We start from the raw sequence: 19,529 nt of genomic DNA on the forward strand, positions 1-19,529 counted from the left end.
ATTTCTCTTCTACATTTAAAATGATTGGCGGAAACTTCATAACCTCTTTACAATCATTTTTCCGATTTTTCCAAATAGTTAAGTTCCAAGAGAAAGTTTCGTCTGCTAAAAGCATTAAGAAAATGATGCCTCTTCAATATTTTTGATTTGAAACATTTATATAAAAATCAGAAAAAGAAGCAGTAAAACCTCTGGTTCTGTAATTTAATAATGAACGAAAAATTGTGATAAATCGTTAACATTTAAGTATATAGTGAAAAACTATATAAACAACTAGTGAAAATGGATAATATTGAACTATTATTTTTTGACACCTTCTCCCATGACATTTCAGAAGTAAGTATATTCTTATTTATAAATAAAAGTGTGTATCAAAACTGAAAAAATTGCTAAAATATCCTTTTTTTATTACAGGAATTAAATTTAGATCTAGTTCAATTTCCAAAACCTGTTTATATAAGTGAGGTTAGAATTATTCCACTGGGTGCCCGGGTTCAGGCTGATTTTCCCGGAGGCGTTCGTCTAGGGTAAGTTTCTAAGAATTGTGTATTTTTTTATTAATTGGAAATAAATTATTTCTCATTTTTGCGAGGTAAAGTGTGCTAAAATGTATAATAATAATTTTGTAGGGCAACGAATCCTTCACAATTTGAAATAGAATTTTTCGTCAATGATCTGAGTAAACCGGGAGCATCGACCTTTGAATCATTGGGTGGCTTGGAGTATAAGCAAAATATTCACATACAATTGGAATGCGAACGAAAACAAATTCCCACAGATGGATTAGTTCTTCGTGGTTGGTATACGACAATAACTTTAGCTGTTTACGGAAGTTTGACAAAGTCAATTAGCAATCCGCAGGAAGTACCAAGTGCTCCTCCAGCAGCCGCTGTCACCGTGGGAATTCCCGAGGAGAATTCAGTCAAGGAGACGGTAGTTCAACCCAAGGAACCCGAACCCGAATGGTTTTATGAGAATCAAGCTCAGAATAATGCCACAGTAAGTTTTCGAATAATTACTTATTATTTATCAATCTCACAGGCTTTGAATTCGATAATTCATTTTTAAAAATTTAGCAAAAAGTGGTATCAAGTCTGAAAAAAGTAACTATCGAAAAAATTTAATTTCACGACTAAAAAAAACTCGTTTTAGACAATTCACAAAAATTCCGTTGTCTTCTATTTCATGATTTTTTCCTAATTTTCAATTAAAAATATTTACTTCTTTCTTATCCTATTATAATATTCTCAGTTCTAAATTTTTGACAAATTCAAAAATTTTTTTTGTTTTATAAATTTTAATTTAAAATTCCTCAAAAATACGATTATAATTTAAAAATAATTTTTAATTGTAAAAAATAAAATTCTTTGAAATATGAAATTTATTTCAAATAAATTCAATAATTTTGTTGAAATTTTGAATTAAAATTATTGAAAACTTTAATAATTTTTTATGAAAATAATAAATTAATAATTTTTCAAACTAAAAATTTGAATATTTCAGTTTTAAAAGATTTAAAATTTATACAAATACCTATTTGAATTTAAAATTTTTTTGAAATTTAAATAATTTTAATAATTTATACAATAAGGCTTACAATATTTAATTATTATCTAAAATTTTAACCGAAATTAATTTTAAATCAATTCTTAATTGAAAATTCTACAAGAATTCAATTATTTAAATACAAAACTAAATAATTTATTGAATAATTGAATATTTTTTAAAATTTAATTCTTTGGAAGAATTTCATTAAAATTTAAAAAAATAATTGCATTTTTCGAGGAATTTATTTAAAATTTTATTAAAAATAATTGAAATTCTGCGACAATTTTTCTTCATTTTAAAAATAATTGAATAATACAATTTTTAAGAATAATTGCATTTTTCGAGGAATTTATTTAAAATTTTATTAAAAATAATTGAAATTCTGCGACAATTTTTCTTCATTTTAAAAATAATTGAATTTTTGTAATTAATTTTGTAAGATTTTTTTTGATTAATTGAATTACTGTAAGAATTTTTGTTATTTGTGAAAAAAACTGAATTCTTGTGAAAAATTTTATTAAAATTTTTTTTAATAATTGAATTCTCGTGAATAATTTTATTTGTAAAAATAAATAAATTCTTGCTAAGAACTTTATGCAACTTTTTTTTAAATAATTGTGTTTTTTTTAATGAATTCTATGAAAATTGAATTTGAAACAATTAAATTCTTGTGAAAATTTTATTATTTATAAAAATAATTGAAAGTTTAAATACAAAACTAAATAATTTATTGAATAATTGAATTCTTTCGAAGAATTTTATTAAAATTTTGAAGAATAATTGCATTTCTCGAGGAATTTTTTTTAAAATAATTGAAATCCTGTGATGAGTTTTGTTATAAAAATAATTAAATTTTTGCAACGAATTATATATAATAATTTTTTTGAATAATTAGATTCCTGTGAAAAATTTTATTATTTGTGCCAATAACTGAATTCCTGCAAAGAACTTTATTAAAAAATTTTTAAATAATTCAATTCCGCGAATAATTTTATTTGTGAAAATAATTGAATTTTTGCGAAGAATTTTATAAATTTTTCTTTAAATATTTGGTATTTTTCGAAAAATTCCATGAAAATTGTATTTTAAGTAATAAAATTCTTGGGAAAATCTTATTTTTTTTTTTAATATTTGAATTTCCTTGAAGAATAACTTTACCTAATAATTTTCAAATAATCGATTTGTTTTGGGAAATTGTATTAAAAATAATATTGAAAATAATTGAATTCTTTGAGTTTTGTTCTATTAAAATATAATTTAATTTTTGCAACAAATTTTATAAGAATTTTTTTGAATAATTGAATTTTTGTGAATAATTTTATTTGTGGAAATAATTGGATTCTTTCGAAGAATTCTATAAAACTTTTTGTAAATAATTGATCTTCTTCGTAAGATCCTATGAAAACTGAATTTTAAACAATTACATACTTGTAAAAATTTTATTAAAAATAGTTGATATTGAAAATAATTGAATTCTTTTGAAGAATTTTTTTATTTCAACTATCAATGAATTTAAATTAGTGCAAATTCTCAAAGAAAAAGGGTCACAAATCTAAAAAAGTATAATTATTTTATTATATAATTTCTAAAAATATTAATCTTTATTTTGTTGAATTAATTAATTAAGTAATTAATTAATTAATTAATTTAATTAATCATTAATTAATATTTATAAAAACATAGTAAGAAATGGTAAAAAAAGTAGTAAATAGTAGATTTTAGTAAATGAGTACGAAGCCTACAATAGTTTCCCTTTAAATTAAATTGAATCAAATTTTGATTTATTTTTCTGATTTTTCCAGGAATCGGCTGCAGTTGCAACACCGCCACCGCCACCACCAGTCGTGGTGAGTCCACCGGAACCAAAAAAAGTTCCCGCCGAACCACCAAAGACAGAAGCACCTCCGCCATGGAAAGAAGAAGAACCATCGCACAAATTGATAAAACGCCCAATTTCACCGCCTTCCGAGTCATTGATTTCCCTGAGTCCGGAATCAATTTCCGCCGAAGAGGAAGATGGCGATCAGGAGACAAAAGACTCGGGAGCTGTAGAACCTTACGAACCAATTCTCTCCGACGAAGACATGGTCGATGACATCCCCTCGGCAATTGACTACGAAGCCGAAAGTCAAGCTCTCGATATTCACCTCCTCCATCCGCCGAATCTTCTAGACATTGAAAAAATTCCCCTCAACTACGATCAAAGAACCCTAGACCCACGAGCCGTGGATAAATTACGCGAAACAATAGTTTCACTCGCAAAATCAGTGGCAAATTTCATCTCAGCATCGGGTCAAGAGAAAGAGACATTTGTCCACAATTGCGAAACACTCTGTCTAACATTAAATTCATTCACTCTGACTGCCGATGATTTTCACAATCTCTCCGATATTTGTTCAGCGGGATTGGATATTGAAATGGCGAGATCACAACCACAACCCGCTTATAAAGTTCGTCACATAAAAGTCGGTGTTCGATTGACCGAATCGTTGTGCCGTTTAACTGAGGGACCGGATATTTTATTGAAAATCAACGTTCCTCACAAACTCCTAACTTTGTGTATGCGTGAAAATGTTGCACTCTCAGTGAAATTGTCCGCGATTCGTGCTCTCGACGCATCGCTAATAAGTCCGAAAATCGTCGACCAATTCCTCAAGATTAACAGCGAATTATATAAATTATCATTGATAATGTTGGACGAGGCAAAATTGGTACGATTGAAATACGCTCTCAGTTCGTTATTGAGAAAAATTCATGTTTACGAATTATTGTCCGAATTGAAACAGAATGAAATGAAAGCATCGATAAAAAGAGAAGACGATGAAGATGAAAAGGAACTATTAGAAAGAAACAAAATGAATGAGATAATAATAACAGAACTAAAGAATGGATACGCTTATGCACCCACGATAATGGCACAACCAAAACGTCAACTTCCTGCGAGTGCCCAAATGGAATTCGAAAGAGAACAGAATAGAAATCCTAGAAAGCATTTAATTACATATTATGCGCATCATCAATTATTGGAAAGACTTTTGGTATTTCTCTCGTCACCTGATTCGAGTAGGGAATTAATAAGAGCGACGAGAGAATTTTTGCTTTGTATGTCGGAGAGTGAAGAGGGTTTGGTTTACATGTTGAAGGAGCCAAGAGTCTCGCAATCTTTGCTGAAAGTTTTTAGATACGATCAAAGAGGAATTGGCGAGGAACTTGCTTGGCGTTTTCAAGTGATTCAATGCCTGATGAATATGACCTGTCGAAGAGATGATTGGAATTCATTGAGAAAACTTCATTCACTTCTCACATTTCCACAGGGATTACAAGCAATTATTTACGTTGTTCCAATGGGGAATTTTATTGATATTTTAATTCCCTTTCTTGGCGATGAGCATCTTTATGAATTTGCGGGAGAAATTATTTCAGCTGTTATTCGATATTCTGATCGAGTGGAGATTATTCATCATCGGGCTAAGGAATTAATTGAGAAGACAAGACATCCTGTTTTGAGGGATGTTATGTCTTATTTGTCCATTGCTGCACAAGCTTCGAGGTCAGTATACTAAAAGCTACTTCCTTTTTTTGCGAATTTGCAACTACTTTAAATTCTTTGCAAAATTCAATTATTTTCATAAATAACAGTATTCATCACAAAAATTTAATTATTTTCAGAAAATTTAATATAATTCTTTGCAAATTTCAATTATTTTCAGGAATTTTAATTAAATTCTTTGCAAATTTCAATTATTTTCAGGAATTTTAATTAAATTCTTTGTAAAATTTAATTATTTTCATAAATAACAATATTCATCACAAAAATTCAATTATTATTAAAAGTAATAAATTTCCTCTTGTAAATTCAATTATTTTATAAAATTCTAATAAAGTCATTCACAAGAATTCAATTATTTTCATAAATACATAATAAAATTTTTCATAAGATTTCAATTATTTTTAATACAATTTTAAATAAATTCCTCGAAAAATGATAGTAATTATTTTCAACAATTTTTTGCAAGAATTCAATTAACTTTCACGAATAATGAAATTCTTCACTGAAATTCAAATATTTTCAAAAACTAATATTTTAATATAATTTCTCAAAAGAATTCAATTATTTTAAAAAAATGTAATAAAAATTCAATTATTTTTAAAAGTAATAACATTCTTCGAAGAAATACAATTATTTTCAAGAAATTTCAAAAAAATTCTTTGCAAAATTCAATTATTTTCATAAATAACAGTATTCATCACAAAAATTCAATTATTTTTAAAAGTAATAAAATTCTTCGAAGAAATACAATTATTTTCAATTTTTTTTTTTTTTAAATTTATCGTTAAGTTTTTAATTATCTTTATAAATAGCAAAATTCTTCGCCAAAATTCAATCATTTTCCAAAATTTTAATAAAATTTGTTTCAAAATTTCAATTATTTTCAATATCTACTATTTTAATGATATTTTTTTTGGAATTAAATTATTTAAAATAAAATTTTCATTACACTTGTTACGAAAAAATTCAAATTATTTTCACAGCAATTTTAATAAAATTTCTTGTAAAAATTGAATTAGTTTTAAAAATTTAAATAAAATTTTATATAAGAGTTGAATTATTTTCAATTAAATTTTAATTAAATTCGTCGAAAAAAAGGCAAAATTTCAATATTCTCAAAAATAAGAAAATTTTCCAAGGAAATTCAATTATTTTCATAAAATAATAAAATAGTTTGAATAAATTCAATTATGTTTAATGTTATTTGAATAAAATTTTTCGCAGAAATTCTATTATTTTCTTAAATAATACAATTTTCACAGGAATTAAATTATTTAAAATACAATTTTCATAAAATTTTTCGAACAAAATCAATTCATTTAAAAAAGATTTTATAAAATTCTTCGCAAGAATTTTATTATTTTCATCAATAATAAAAATTATTTTCGGGATTTCAATTATTTTTAATACAATTTTAAACGAATTACCCAAAAAATGTAATTATTCTTAAAAATTTTATTAAAATTTTTCAAAGGAATTCAATTATTTAAATTTTTTTTATAAAATTCGTTGCAAGAACTCAATTATTTTTATAAATAACAAAACTCATTGCAGGATTTCAATTATTTTTAAAAAATTCCTCGAAAAATGCATTTCTTCTTCAAAGTTTTAATAAAATTCTTCCAAATAATTCAATTATTCAATAAATTATTTAGTTTTGTATTTAAATAATTGAATTCTCGTTTGAATAATAAAATTCTTAGCAAGAATTTAATTATTTTTACAAATAAAATTATTCACGGGAATTCAATTATTCAAAAAAATTCTTATAAGATTCATTGTAAAAATTCAATTATTTTTAAAATTCACAAAAATTGTCGCAGGATTTCAATTATTTTTAATACAATTTTAAATAAATTCCTCGAAAAATGAAATTATTCTTAAAAATTGTATTATTTAATTATTTTTATAAATTTAAGAAAACTCATCGCAAGATTTCAATTATTTTAAAAAAAATTTCTTGAAAAATGCAATTATTCATTAAAGTTTTAATAAAATTCTTCCAGAGAATTCAATTTTAATAAATATTCAATTATTCAATAAATTATTCAGTTTTGTATTTGAATAATTTAATTCTTGTAGAATTTTCTATTAAGAATTGATTTAAAATGAATTTCAGTTAAAATTTTAGTATTAAATTTCAAAAAAATTTTAAATTCAAATAGGTATTTGTATAAATTTTAAATCTTGTTGAAACTGAAATATTCAAATTTTTAGTTTGAAAAATTATTAATTTATTATTTTCATAAAAAATTATTAAAGTTTTCAATAATTTTAATTAAAAATTTCAACATAATTATTGAATTTTGGAAGAATTACAGTTGCGTTATTTTTAGAAATAGTGAAATTTCAAAAAGGTTTTACATTAAAATCATTGAAAAAATATTTTAATTCCTGGTAGAAAAATAAATAAGTAGGTATTTAAATATTTATTTAAAAGAATTTTATTACTTTTAAAATTTTTTTAAAATATTTATTTAAAAGAATTTTATTACTTTAAAATTTTTTTTCCAAAATTCAATCGTACATGTTGAAGAATGTGAAATTAAAATTTAGAAAATAATTTAATTTCGTCAAAATATAGAATTTAATTTATTAGCAGTATGAGAATAAACGTAAATATTTTTTATAAAAATTAGAAAAGAATGCAGTATCAAATTTTTGTGATTTTTGGGAATCGTATATAGAATTTTTTTTAGTTGTGAAATTTAATTTATCAAAAACTAGTTTTTTACTAATTTTTTCGGTCTTGATACGACCTTTTGTGAAGATTAATTTTGTAAAAATTTGAAATAGATTTGAAAATAATTTTTAAAGTTATTAAACAGGGGACAGTGGGGAAGCAAAAGTGATCACCTATTTAGAAGAAAATTTTTTTTCAAAAAACACTGACTTACCTTTTCTTATTTCAGTTGGAACTATGGAGACGTATCTTCGTTGATATCGATAATAAGGAAAAATTCCGACAAGGCAACCTCCCTGCCTGGCGATTTGATCACAGCCTTGAGAATTTTGCACTACCTCGTATTTCCATCGTCGGACGATGTTGATCCCATGGAACCTTACATTGAATTGAAGCATCGTAACGCATTGACACAACTTTTCGCTGCCGACGGTCTCAGTGCATTGGTTTCCGTGATGTCGAACGTCGCCGATTTCTACGAACAACCATTTCTACATCGAGCAACACTCACTGGAAAAAGATGTCTAGGATTGATATCACTATTATCACCGACAGTAAAACTCACCCGTGCATTACTCGAACGTCTCGTCAAGTGTATGGGAACCGATTTTAAGGATCTAACAGTAGTCGTTCCTCTCCTCGGTGTTTATTCACTCATCGAAGCAATTCCAGCGACACAAAAAATTTGTGATCTCTCCTCTGAGATTGTTGCGACACTTTTAATTTTCACACGTGCCGTTGATTCCGATGGTTCCGGCAATGTTGCCAAATCCCTTTGGACACAAATGTTGGGCGAAGTGCTGAAAATGCTATCACTGAGTCCTTCGAATTTCATTCCTGGATTAAAATTATTGACAAGATTATTGCCTTCGATTTTGACGATGAAAGAAACTTCGTCCGAGGATAAAACGAGAATTCTAGGTTTGAGAAAATTGTGGTCAGCTCATTTGCAGGCGCAAGCAAATAATCTCATAGACACACTGAGACTATTGTGCTCGAGTTGGAATCAAGAGCTGCTGTGTCTTGTTTCGATGGTCTGTAAACAATTGAGTGATTTAGCAGCACCGACAGCATTGCTCGTTGGCCGATGTCTACTCGATGGTATTCTAATGGCTAATCCATTGGAAAATAATCTACCGATTCTCGGCTTACTCGCAAATTTATCACAACACGCGCCAATGAAGGCGACACTCCTCACTCTCATGAATCCAGCATCACGGGCTCAAGTCAAATCCGATCAGAAATACCCCCCAGTCATTGAAATGATGTGCTCCACTCTAAAGAACGCCAGCGACAATCGAATACAATTCGAAATATTGAAAATTTTCGATACACTCTGCGATTCGAATATCAGTTTCGTCGAAGAAGACGCTAAAGAATCATTCGAAAATCTCCTCACTCACTCAGTGCCGAGCAAAGAACCCTTACTTCTAATTCTTGCCCCACTGATTGAAATTTTAGCCAGCGCCTCGAAATACCATTCAAACATCGTCAAGAGCACTCTAAATATTCTCATTTCCCTAATTAGTCACAACTACGGTCTCTATCATGTGAAAAGTTGTCTGGAAAATAATCCCGAAGCGTTGAAAACCCTACTGGAATATATCGCGACACAAATCGAAGAAAAAATTACAGACGAAGACAAAGAATCAGAGACAAAAGAAGAAGAACAACAAGAGGATGAAATTACATCCCTCGCCGAATTGACTGTTAATTTTCTAGAAAATTTAATTTCTCCCAAATCACAAAAACGAACATTATGCTTACGTGTACAGCAATTAGCTCAATTAGTCTCATGGGATAAAAATGGACATCCTTTGGAGAAAATTAATGCAGCTAGGGAATTAATTGATGGACTAAAATCATTGGATGAGAAGGATGATAAGGAATCATTGCCAGAAATGTTGGAACCATTACTACCAGCACCGGAGGCATTATTAAATCAATTTTCCCAAAGATCAATAAATGTTCATGATTTTAATGATGATGAGAAATCGAGGAAAATTTCTAATGAAACAATTTCGGGACAAAGTGAAATTACCATTGATCTAATTGCCCTGGCTGCTGAATTATTACCAGCTGATTTTAATTTACTCACTGAAACACAAAGATTGTGTGCGAAAGCACCGCTTGATAATGCGACACATCTCAAGAGTCAAACTGATGAATCGAGGGAAAATCAAAAGCAAAATAATACACCTATTCCAAAAATAAAACAACCTTTCGGTGAGTTTCATATTTCGTTTAATTTAATTCGATTAAAAGAATTTCTAATATTCTTTTTATAAAATTTCATTCTTGAAAAATTTACGTCTCTTTACCTTTTCTTATTTTTCGTATATTATAAAACAGGCCTCGGATATTCAGACTTGTTTTTACTTTTTCCGACTGTTTTCAAAAAACGCGACCAGGACTCGAATCAGTAAATGTATTTAAAAATACGGACTTTACAGAACAATTACTGACAAAAATAAAACCAGTCCGAGTCAAATAAGAGACCATTTTACTTAAAACTACAAATTAAATTTTTCATAACTATAAAACATGAAGATTTCGATAACTTCAAGTCCTCGACTCGGAGTGATCGTTTCTTCATGTTTTATAATAATTAATGACCAATTATTCGTAAATTCTTCAATTAAATATATATTAGAAAATAAAAACTTAAAATAATACAAAAAAATTCAACTAAACTTTTTCAAAATTCAATTATTTTTAAATATTCAAGCGATATTGCTTTAACTACTCAATTATTATAAAAAATTTTAACTGAAATTCATTTTTAAATGAATTTTTATTAGAAAATTCTACTACAAATTAAATTATTTAAATACAAAAATAAATAATTTATTGAATAATTGAATGTTTCTTCAATTAAAATTGTATTAAAAATAATTGAATTTCTGCGATGATTTTTATTGTTTTTGAATAATATTTAATTTTTGCGAAGAATATTATTACTCCTGAAAATAATTGAATTTCTGCAATGATTTGTAACTTTTCCAAAATTACATTTTTTTCAAAATTCAAAGTTCTTTGAGAATTTTCAAATTCATTTGTATACAATTCAATTTTACAAAATTTCAATTATTCGTAAATTCTTTAATCAAATATATATTAGAAAATAAAAACTTGAAATAATTTCAAAAAAAAATCCTCAATTAAACTTTCTCAAAAAAATTAATTCCACAGAATTGTTAGTTAAAAGAATAAAAATTCATATTTTCAAGGATTTTAATTTGAAACCTTTTCAAAATTCAATTATTTTTAAAAATTCAAGCTCTAAAGCTTTTAATATTCAATTATAATCTAAAATTTCAAGTAAAATCCATTTTTAAATCAATTTTTATTAGAAAATGCTACTAGAATTCAATTATTTAAATGCAAACAAAACAATTTATTGAATAATTGCATGTTTCCTAAAATTGAATTCTTATAAAAAAATTATTTTTAATAATTTTTAAAAAAGTTCTTTAAGAATTTTCAAATTCATTTGTATACAATTCTATTTTATGTAATTTCAATTATTCGTAAATTTTTCAATTAAATTAAAAAAAAAAAATCCGCAAATAAACTTTCTCAAAAAAATTAATTCCACAGAATTGTTAGTTAAAAATATGAAAAATTCAGATTCTTAAAGATTTTAATTTGAAGCCTTTTCAAAATTCAATTATTTCAAAGAATCGTTTGTTGAAAATATGAAAAATTCAGATTTTCAAAGATTTCAAATTAAAACTTTTTCAAAATTAAATTATTCCTAAAAATTTACGCTATAATGCTTTTAATATTCAATTATTACGTAAAATTTTAACTAAAATTAATTTTAAAATCAATTTTTATTAGAAAATTCTACGAGAATTCAATTATTTAAATACAAAAATTAATAACTTATTGAATAATTGCTTATTTCTTAAAATTGAATTTTCATAAAGAATTTTATCAATTCTGCAATGAGTTTTATTATTTATGTAAATAATTGAATTTGCCTAAAAAGAATTTTATTATATACGAAAATAATTGAATCCGTTTAAAAATTGTATTATTTATGAAAATAATTAAATGATTGCGAAGAAATTTATAAAAGAAATTTGTAAATAATTGAATTCCTGTGAAATTTTTATTATTTTATGAAAATAATTAAAGGTTTGCGTAATAGTTAATATTGAAAATCATTGAATGTGGAGAATTTTTTATAATAATTGAAATTTTGCCAAGAATTTTATTAAAATTTTTGAAAATAATTGAATTTTTGGAAAAGAATTTAATTATTTCTAAAGATAATTGAAATTTTGACGAGAATTTTTGTAAATTTTTAAACATAATTGAATGTCCGCGATGAATTTTATTACTTTTGAAAATAATTGAATTTCTGCAATAATTTGTAATTTCTCTAAAATTCTTCAAATATAATTATATCGTACAATTTATAAACTTTTCGTAAACAAATTTACGGATTTTTACGGGATTTACGGACCTAGTTCAAGCCCTGATTTTTGAATAATTGGATTTAAAAAATAGTGAAAGAAAAAAATCAGTGAAATACAAAATGGAATTTTTGTGATAACACTAAATTAAATAAATGACTTTTTCGAATCAATTTTGTATTTTTAATCGACTGAAGCGATTTTTTTGTACTATAAATTCGATCCGAGGCCTGTATAAATATTGAAATTTTAATTTTCGATTAAAAATAGAGAATTAAAGTAATTTCCATAAAGTTTGAAAGTAAAAATAAATTAACGAGAAAGGGAATTAAAATTTAAGGGGAAAATTCTCGAAAAAGTTATAAATAGATTAAGAACCATTAAATAATATAATAGTTTCTTCTTTTGCTAAAAAATACTTTTTGTCTGTCATTCTTTTACTTCTATTTCTACTTCTACAGCCTCTACTCTCACTCTCTCTCTCTTTCTCTGATTTCTCTGAATTGAAATTGTGAAAATTAAAATACCTTTATTTCGTACGAAGAGATTATTTACTTTACAGTTGTAGAATCGAAGACGGTAGTTACAGCTTTACAAGAAATGATATCGAAAAATCGATCAAATACTTTATTAAAAAGACAGAAATTTTGTCGAAAGTCAGGTATAAGAATGTAATTTGAGTGGTTTTTTATCATTGATGATTTGAATGTTTCAAAGAATTATTTTTTTTTGTTGGTTGAATTAAAATTTTAGTGATGCTGATCATTTGTTTGTATCTATGAATAATTTTTTTTTCCAGTTTTATAAAGTATTCGAGTTTCTGTCACAGTTATTGAGTTGTGATGCACTGAAAATTCAGCACTTTCTTGTTTTCAGGATTTCGTGGATTTTGATCATTATTTTCAATTTTGTTAAATTTTGAATCAATAGAATTTCAGAGTTGCTACGTTAAAAAAAAAGTAGAGAAACTAAATCATTACTTTATAGAAGATTAGTAGCAACTCTGTAAATAGTTTTCTACGCACCTTTAAAAAATGTTACAGTAATCACAGATATTTTTTTAATATATAAAAACTGTATGAAAAAATTGTAAACTTGAAAAGTATTTTTTTTTGTCTTTTTTCTAACACTGTGATTACTGAAATTAAAAAGGAAATTTTTTTCCTCACTTTCTAAATTATCTATTTTTTCAGTTTTATAAATTTAAAAATACAGACTAAGAATCTTTTTTGTTTTCTTTTTTGTTTTGTTTTTATTTACAAATTAAAAAAAGATGAAAAAACTTACTTTTATTTTCACAGTGTCGCATATGAGGGGACGAACGCAATTCGCGAATTCGATGAGGGGCAATCCGGTTGGAAGTGGTGCTGGCCGAGGAGTGGATCCATTCAGATCGAGACCGCCGAATACCTCGAGACCGCCTTCATTGCATGTTGACGATTTTGTTGCACTGGAAACGTGTGGAGCACAACCAACAGGTCCCACTGGTTACAATAAACTCAGTATTCGCGGCACCGGCTCTCAACGTGGTGTCATGTCCGGATCACGTGGTCGGCCCTGGGTTCCTGAGCCACGACCTTATCTTCGATAATTTATTTAATTAAATTCAAATTAAACTCGCTCATTTGCACCCTAAGAAAAGTCAAGTTGATTAACGAATTGTATATTTGTAGATTTTTTACAACTGCTGTTAAATATAATACAAAATTGTAAAAAAAGTTTTGTTTTTCTTTTCACTTACCTTGGGAGGATGTTTTCTCTTTTTTTTTCTTAACAGTAATGGCTAATTAGTGAGGATAAATTAATCATCTCCCGTGGATTCGTAGACTCCCCTCTTGTCATATCTGAACATTTTTTGTAATTTGCTACACCGCAATTTAAATTTTGTGAAATCAATTTTGAACCTGTCCATGTCCTTTATTGTTGGTTTCTGAAAATTATTATTTGTAAAGGATTATTTTTTTATAGTAAAACTAAATTAATAAAAAAATGTGACACGCTTCGATAAAAGGTAAGAAGCAAACGAATAAAAGAAAATAATTATTAATTACAATAATAATTATTGTAATTAATAATTATATTTTTTTATTACAAATTATATTATACAATAATTATCCAAATAAAAAAATACCTCGTCCTCTATTGCCTCAGCTGCTAATCTTTTAAATTTGTCTAAAATATCATAAATATATTCACTCGGCTTCAGCTTTTGTTTCATCATCATTTCCAGTAATTCAACGGCATAATCCAGATTCAGTCGATTACACGCGGTACGTAATAAAGTACCGTAAATGAAATAATTCGGTGCAATGCCAAGATTTCTGATGCAATTCAATAATGATAGTCCATCTTCTTTATTTTGACAGGAGAGAGCAATTACTCCCCAGGTAATGATGTCTGGCTCGCAACCATTTTGCTCCATTTCACCAAGTACTGCCTTAAGATTTAAATAAAAAAAATAATTTTAATCTAAATTTTTAATTTTTATCTGCAGGCTCCGCACTTGATAATTAATTTTAAAAAAGGTAGCTTTAAGACTGAAAAAAGGAATAAAAAAGTAGTTACTTTTTTCGGTCGTAAAGCTACTTGAAAGTGATTTCAAGACTAAAAAAATATCGTTTTAGACGATTCACATAATTTAGGAAAATTTCCTTCTTTCTATTATTTTCCCCCACTTTTTCGAATTTTCATAAAAGATATTTTTCTCTTGCATTGCAACTTCAATTCTAAATGTTTGCAAAATCCAATAATTTTCTAAATTTAAATATAAAATTCTTCAAAAATACGATTATATTTAAAAATAATTTTTAAAAGTAATAAAATAAAATTCTTTGAAATATAAAATTTTTTCAACTAAATTTGACAAAACTTCCAAATAATTGGAAATATAATTTAATTTTTGTAAATTATAGTATATTTAAAATTTAACGAGAATTTAACTATCTTCCAATCATTTTAATTATAATTTTTCAAAACATTAATTTTTTTCATAATTTCCAAATTAGATTACATTTAAAACTTGAATAATTTTTGTTAAATAAATATTTAAACACTTATTTATTTTTTCACGGGAATTAAAATATTTTAAATGATTAATATGTAAAATTTTTTTGGAAAAAGTTTAACAATTTCAAAAAATTACTACTGTAATTTTTCAAAAATTTAATAATTTTGTTGAAATTTTTAATTAAAATTATTGAAAACTTTAATAATTTTTTATGAAAAAAAAATAAAAATTTTTATAAATATTTAAATTTAAAAATTTTTTGAAATTCAATTATTTCTAAAAATTCATCAAATAACGCTTTTAATATTCAATTATCTAAAATTTTAACTGACATTCATTTTTAAATCAATTCCTAATAGAAAATTCTACAAAAATTCAATTATTTAAATACAAAACTAAATAATTCATTGAATAATTGAATATTCCTTAAAATTGAATTCTTTGAAAGAAGTTTATTAAAACTTTAAAGAATAATTGCATTTTTCGAGGAATTTATTTAAAATTGTATTAAAAATAATTAAAATCCTGCGATAATTTTTGAGAATTTTAAAAATAATTGAATTTCTGTAATGAATTTTATTAAAATTACATTCAAAATAATTGAATTTTTTTGAATAATTGAATTTCTGTGAAAAATTTGTCTATTTGTGAAAAAAACTGAATTACTGTGAAAAATTTTATTAGAATTTTGTATCAATAATTGAATTCTGGTGAATAATTTTATTTGTAAAAATAATTAAATTCTTGCCAAGAAATTTATTATTGAAACGAGAATTAAATTATTTAAATACAAAACTAAATTATTTATTGAATAATTGGATATTTCTTAAAATTAAATTATTTGGAAGAATTTTATTAAAATTTTGAAGAATAATTGCATTTTTCGAGTAATTTTTAAAAAATAATTTAAATCCTGCGATGAGTTTTGTTATTTATAAAAATATTTGAATTCTTGCAACGAATTTTATAAGAAATTTTTTAAATCATTGAATTCCTTTGAAGAATTTTAATAAAATTTTTAGGAATAATTAAATTTTTTTTAAAATTGAATTTTAAACAATTACATTGTTGTGAAAAATTTATTATTTATGAAAATAATTGAAAGTTTAAATTTAAAATACAAAAATAAATAATATATTGAATAATTGAATATTTCTTTAAATTAAATTCCTATAAAGATTTATATCAAAAATTTTTTTAAATAATTGAATTCTTTCAAAGAATTTTAATTCAATTTTTAAGAATAATTGCATTTTTCGGCGAATTCATTTAAAATTGTATTAAAAATAATTATTGAAATATAATAATTTTATGAAAATATATAAATTCTTGCAAAAAATTAAATTTTTTTTTAAATAATTAAATTTATTTTTAAACTTTTATGAAAATTGTATTTTAAATCATTGAAATTCCTGTGAAATTTTGTTGTTTTTGAAAATAATTGAATTTCTGCGAATTTGATTAAAATTACATTTAAAATAATTGAATTTATCTAAACTACTTTGTTATTTTATGAAAATAATTAAATTCTCGTGAAGATTTTATTATTTATGAGAATAATTGAATTTTTCGACGAATTTAATTGAAAATAATTCAATTCTTATAAAGAATTTTCTTAAAACTTTTTCAAATAATTGAATTTTTTTGAAAAATTTTATTATTTGTGAAAGTAACTGAATTTATTCCAAAAATTTAATGAAAATTGTATTTTAAATAATTGAATTACTGTGATAATTTTATTATTTATGAAAGTAATTGGATTCCCGCGAAGAATTTTATTTGTAAAAATAATAATAATTTTATAAAACTTTTTTTAAATGCTTGATTTTTTTCTATATAAATTTTATGAAAATTGTATTTTAAATAATTAAATTTTTGTGAAAATTTTATTATTTTTAAAATAATTAAATTTCTACGAAGAATAATTTCACCAATTATTTTTTAAATAATTGATTTCTTTTGCGAAATTTTATTAAAAATAATAGATATTGAAAATAATTGAATCGTTTCAAAGAATTTTGTTAATTTCAACTATTAGCGAATTTAAATTATTGCAAATTCTCAAAAAAAGTGTCACAAATATAAAAAAGTATCCAAATAGTAGGAAATCGTATAATAAAAAAATTAGTAAATAATAGTTTTTAGTAGAGGAGTACAAAGCCTAAACTGACAATATTACCAAAAAAAAAAAAAGAATTTTTACCTTGGCATCATCGTAATCGTATCTAAAACATCTTCGTTTAATTAGAACATTAAAAAATCCAGTGTCCAATTTAACTTTGTTAATGCGTGCCATTCGCATCAAGTGTGTCTCAGCCTCTTTCGTATTCGCAATAGATTCCAAACAAAGTGTAAATGTTTTTCGATTTGGAACAACACCGTCACTTTCCATTCGTTTCAAAAGACCATCAAAACCTCCGAAGAGCATCAATCGATTATTTTTAATAATCTTATTTAAATCAACATTATTTTCCCCTGATTGGTCGTCTTCATTTTTTCCCACATTACGTTTCCTCGAAAATCGTCGCCTATTTTTTGGATCCATTTCAACTTCTGGCAAAATACGAACAACAGGTGGTGTTGCCAATAAATCAGGCCTTCCACTCTCAGTTAGAATAATTTTACTCTTCTCCGATTCAGCTATTAAAATATCATTAACCTTTAAATTTCCCAATTCAGTGTCGCGAATTGCTCGAAATAGAAGATTATAGGTAACAATTGATGGCGTCACATTATGAAATTTCATTAAATGCCAAACGACAAGTGCATATTTTAATCCAATTTCCTTCTGGGAACCAGCACCATGAAGTAAATTATTGATAGTCACATGATCAATTGGTAATTTTTTGTCACGCATTTCGTCCAATAATTGAAATGTCTCCTCCACTTGACCATGACGCGAATATGCTTTTATTAATGCATTATAATGCGTTTGATTCAAGGGAAAATTCACATTAAACAAGTAACTGAAATAAATAAAAGTTTTTTATTAAAAAAATTCTATTTCTAAAAATCAGAATTGAATTGTTTTTTAAAATACTTTTCTTACCTTCTGAAATCATGTAAAATTTCCAAACTTCTTGATTCCGTAGAATTAGAGCAAGCATTAATTAAACTCGTAACTATAGCTTCATTTGGTTTCAGTGATTGGTTCTTAAGTTTATTATATAATTTAAAACACTTTTTAACATTACCTTGAACAGCAAATGCTCTCATAAGAAGAGAATACATGTAAAGTGTCGGTTTATCACGATTTTTTTGTGCAAGTAAAAATACATTTTCAGCCGATGCCAAATCACCATTTTGAATGTGTTGTTTTAACATTTTTGCATATTCACTAGGATAATGTCTATATTTTGCCAAAGGTTTTGCTTCATTTTCTTCAAATTCTTCAACTTTCTTCTCCTTCTCATCCAGTTCGACAAGATCGTATTTTCTTTCGCCAATATCGCCGAAAATATCAGGATCCTTCGGTATGACTTCAGTGCAAAATGTTCGAAAATCTTTTACATGCAAAAGTGGGGTTATATTTACAAATGGAACACGTTTCACTGTTTTATTATCACTTTCTTTTGCATTTGTCAAGGTTTTTATATGTTGTGATTGTAAAATATATTGTTTCTTGTTTCCACAAGTTCTCACGACATTGTTAAGTCGAATTGACAAGGAATTTATTTTCAAAGAAAACATTGTGATGTTTCTAACAAATAATCTTTGATTATTCAAAACACTGTTCTTAACAATAAAAATATGGTAAATTTATCCTTAAAAACACTTTTTTAATGATAAACAATGCTAAATCACAAAAAAAGAGAATGCCGCAATCGCCGCAATGTATATTTATTATTTTGGGGTTAAAATTGACACAACGTGCTTATCAGCTGATCGGCAGTGTTGCCAACGGTTGACAATGAATAATTCGTTTTTATTTTTCTAACTTCGAGGAATCCAGAGGAATCTTAATTAAATCTAATTCTAAGTTGTTTTTTATAGCAAATTTTCCGTAAATTGAAAAAAGAATCAAATTTGGTTCTACAAGGAGAGAAAAAAGAAAATTTAACTTTCTGGATAGATTCAAAATTAACGGTTGGTAGCACTGCGATGAAATTTAAAATCCAATAGCGGTAAATAAAAAAATTGGGTTTGAAAGGTTTGAAACTTAATTTGAAAAAATAAATTAATTTTTTAAAAATATTTTTAAATAATTTTTTAAGGATAATAACTAGTCTTTCTATTATACAATTAAAATATTTCCAAACAATTAAATTTCTTAAAAAATTAATTTTTAAGAATTGTAATAATAAAACTTGAAAAAAA

At 25.2% G+C, this 19,529-nt stretch overlaps 2 protein-coding genes across 3 annotated transcripts; one reads left to right on the forward strand and one right to left on the reverse strand.

Moving 5' to 3' along the window:
• The first annotated feature begins 89 nt into the window (after positions 1–89).
• On the forward strand, positions 90–13,796 carry LOC122510462 (protein virilizer). The gene is made up of 6 exons (XM_043625124.1): positions 90–336; positions 415–527; positions 630–999; positions 3,351–5,098; positions 8,011–10,007; positions 13,507–13,796. Exons 1-6 carry the CDS (start codon positions 283–285, stop codon positions 13,794–13,796), a joined length of 4,572 nt encoding a protein of 1,523 aa, XP_043481059.1. The 5' UTR covers positions 90–282.
• LOC122510463 (pentatricopeptide repeat-containing protein 1, mitochondrial) lies at positions 13,650–19,081 on the reverse strand. 2 transcript variants are annotated; one of them, XM_043625126.1, is made up of 5 exons: positions 18,262–19,081; positions 17,416–18,178; positions 14,337–14,642; positions 13,947–14,135; positions 13,650–13,787 (listed from the first exon to the last, which is right to left on the reverse strand). In XM_043625126.1, exons 1-4 carry the CDS (start codon positions 18,900–18,902, stop codon positions 14,007–14,009), a joined length of 1,839 nt encoding a protein of 612 aa, XP_043481061.1. In that variant the 5' UTR covers positions 18,903–19,081; the 3' UTR covers positions 13,650–13,787; positions 13,947–14,006. The 2 variants fall into 2 exon arrangements, with proteins under 2 accessions (XP_043481061.1, XP_043481060.1); XM_043625125.1 differs by having other exon boundaries at positions 13,694–13,837.
• Between the last annotated feature and the right edge of the window lie 448 nt (positions 19,082–19,529).

The sequence above is a fragment of the Leptopilina heterotoma genome, unplaced genomic scaffold (genome assembly GCF_015476425.1).
Source record: "Leptopilina heterotoma isolate Lh14 unplaced genomic scaffold, ASM1547642v1 Lhet_68, whole genome shotgun sequence".
In the NCBI taxonomy this organism is placed as follows: Eukaryota; Metazoa; Arthropoda; class Insecta; order Hymenoptera; family Figitidae; genus Leptopilina; species Leptopilina heterotoma.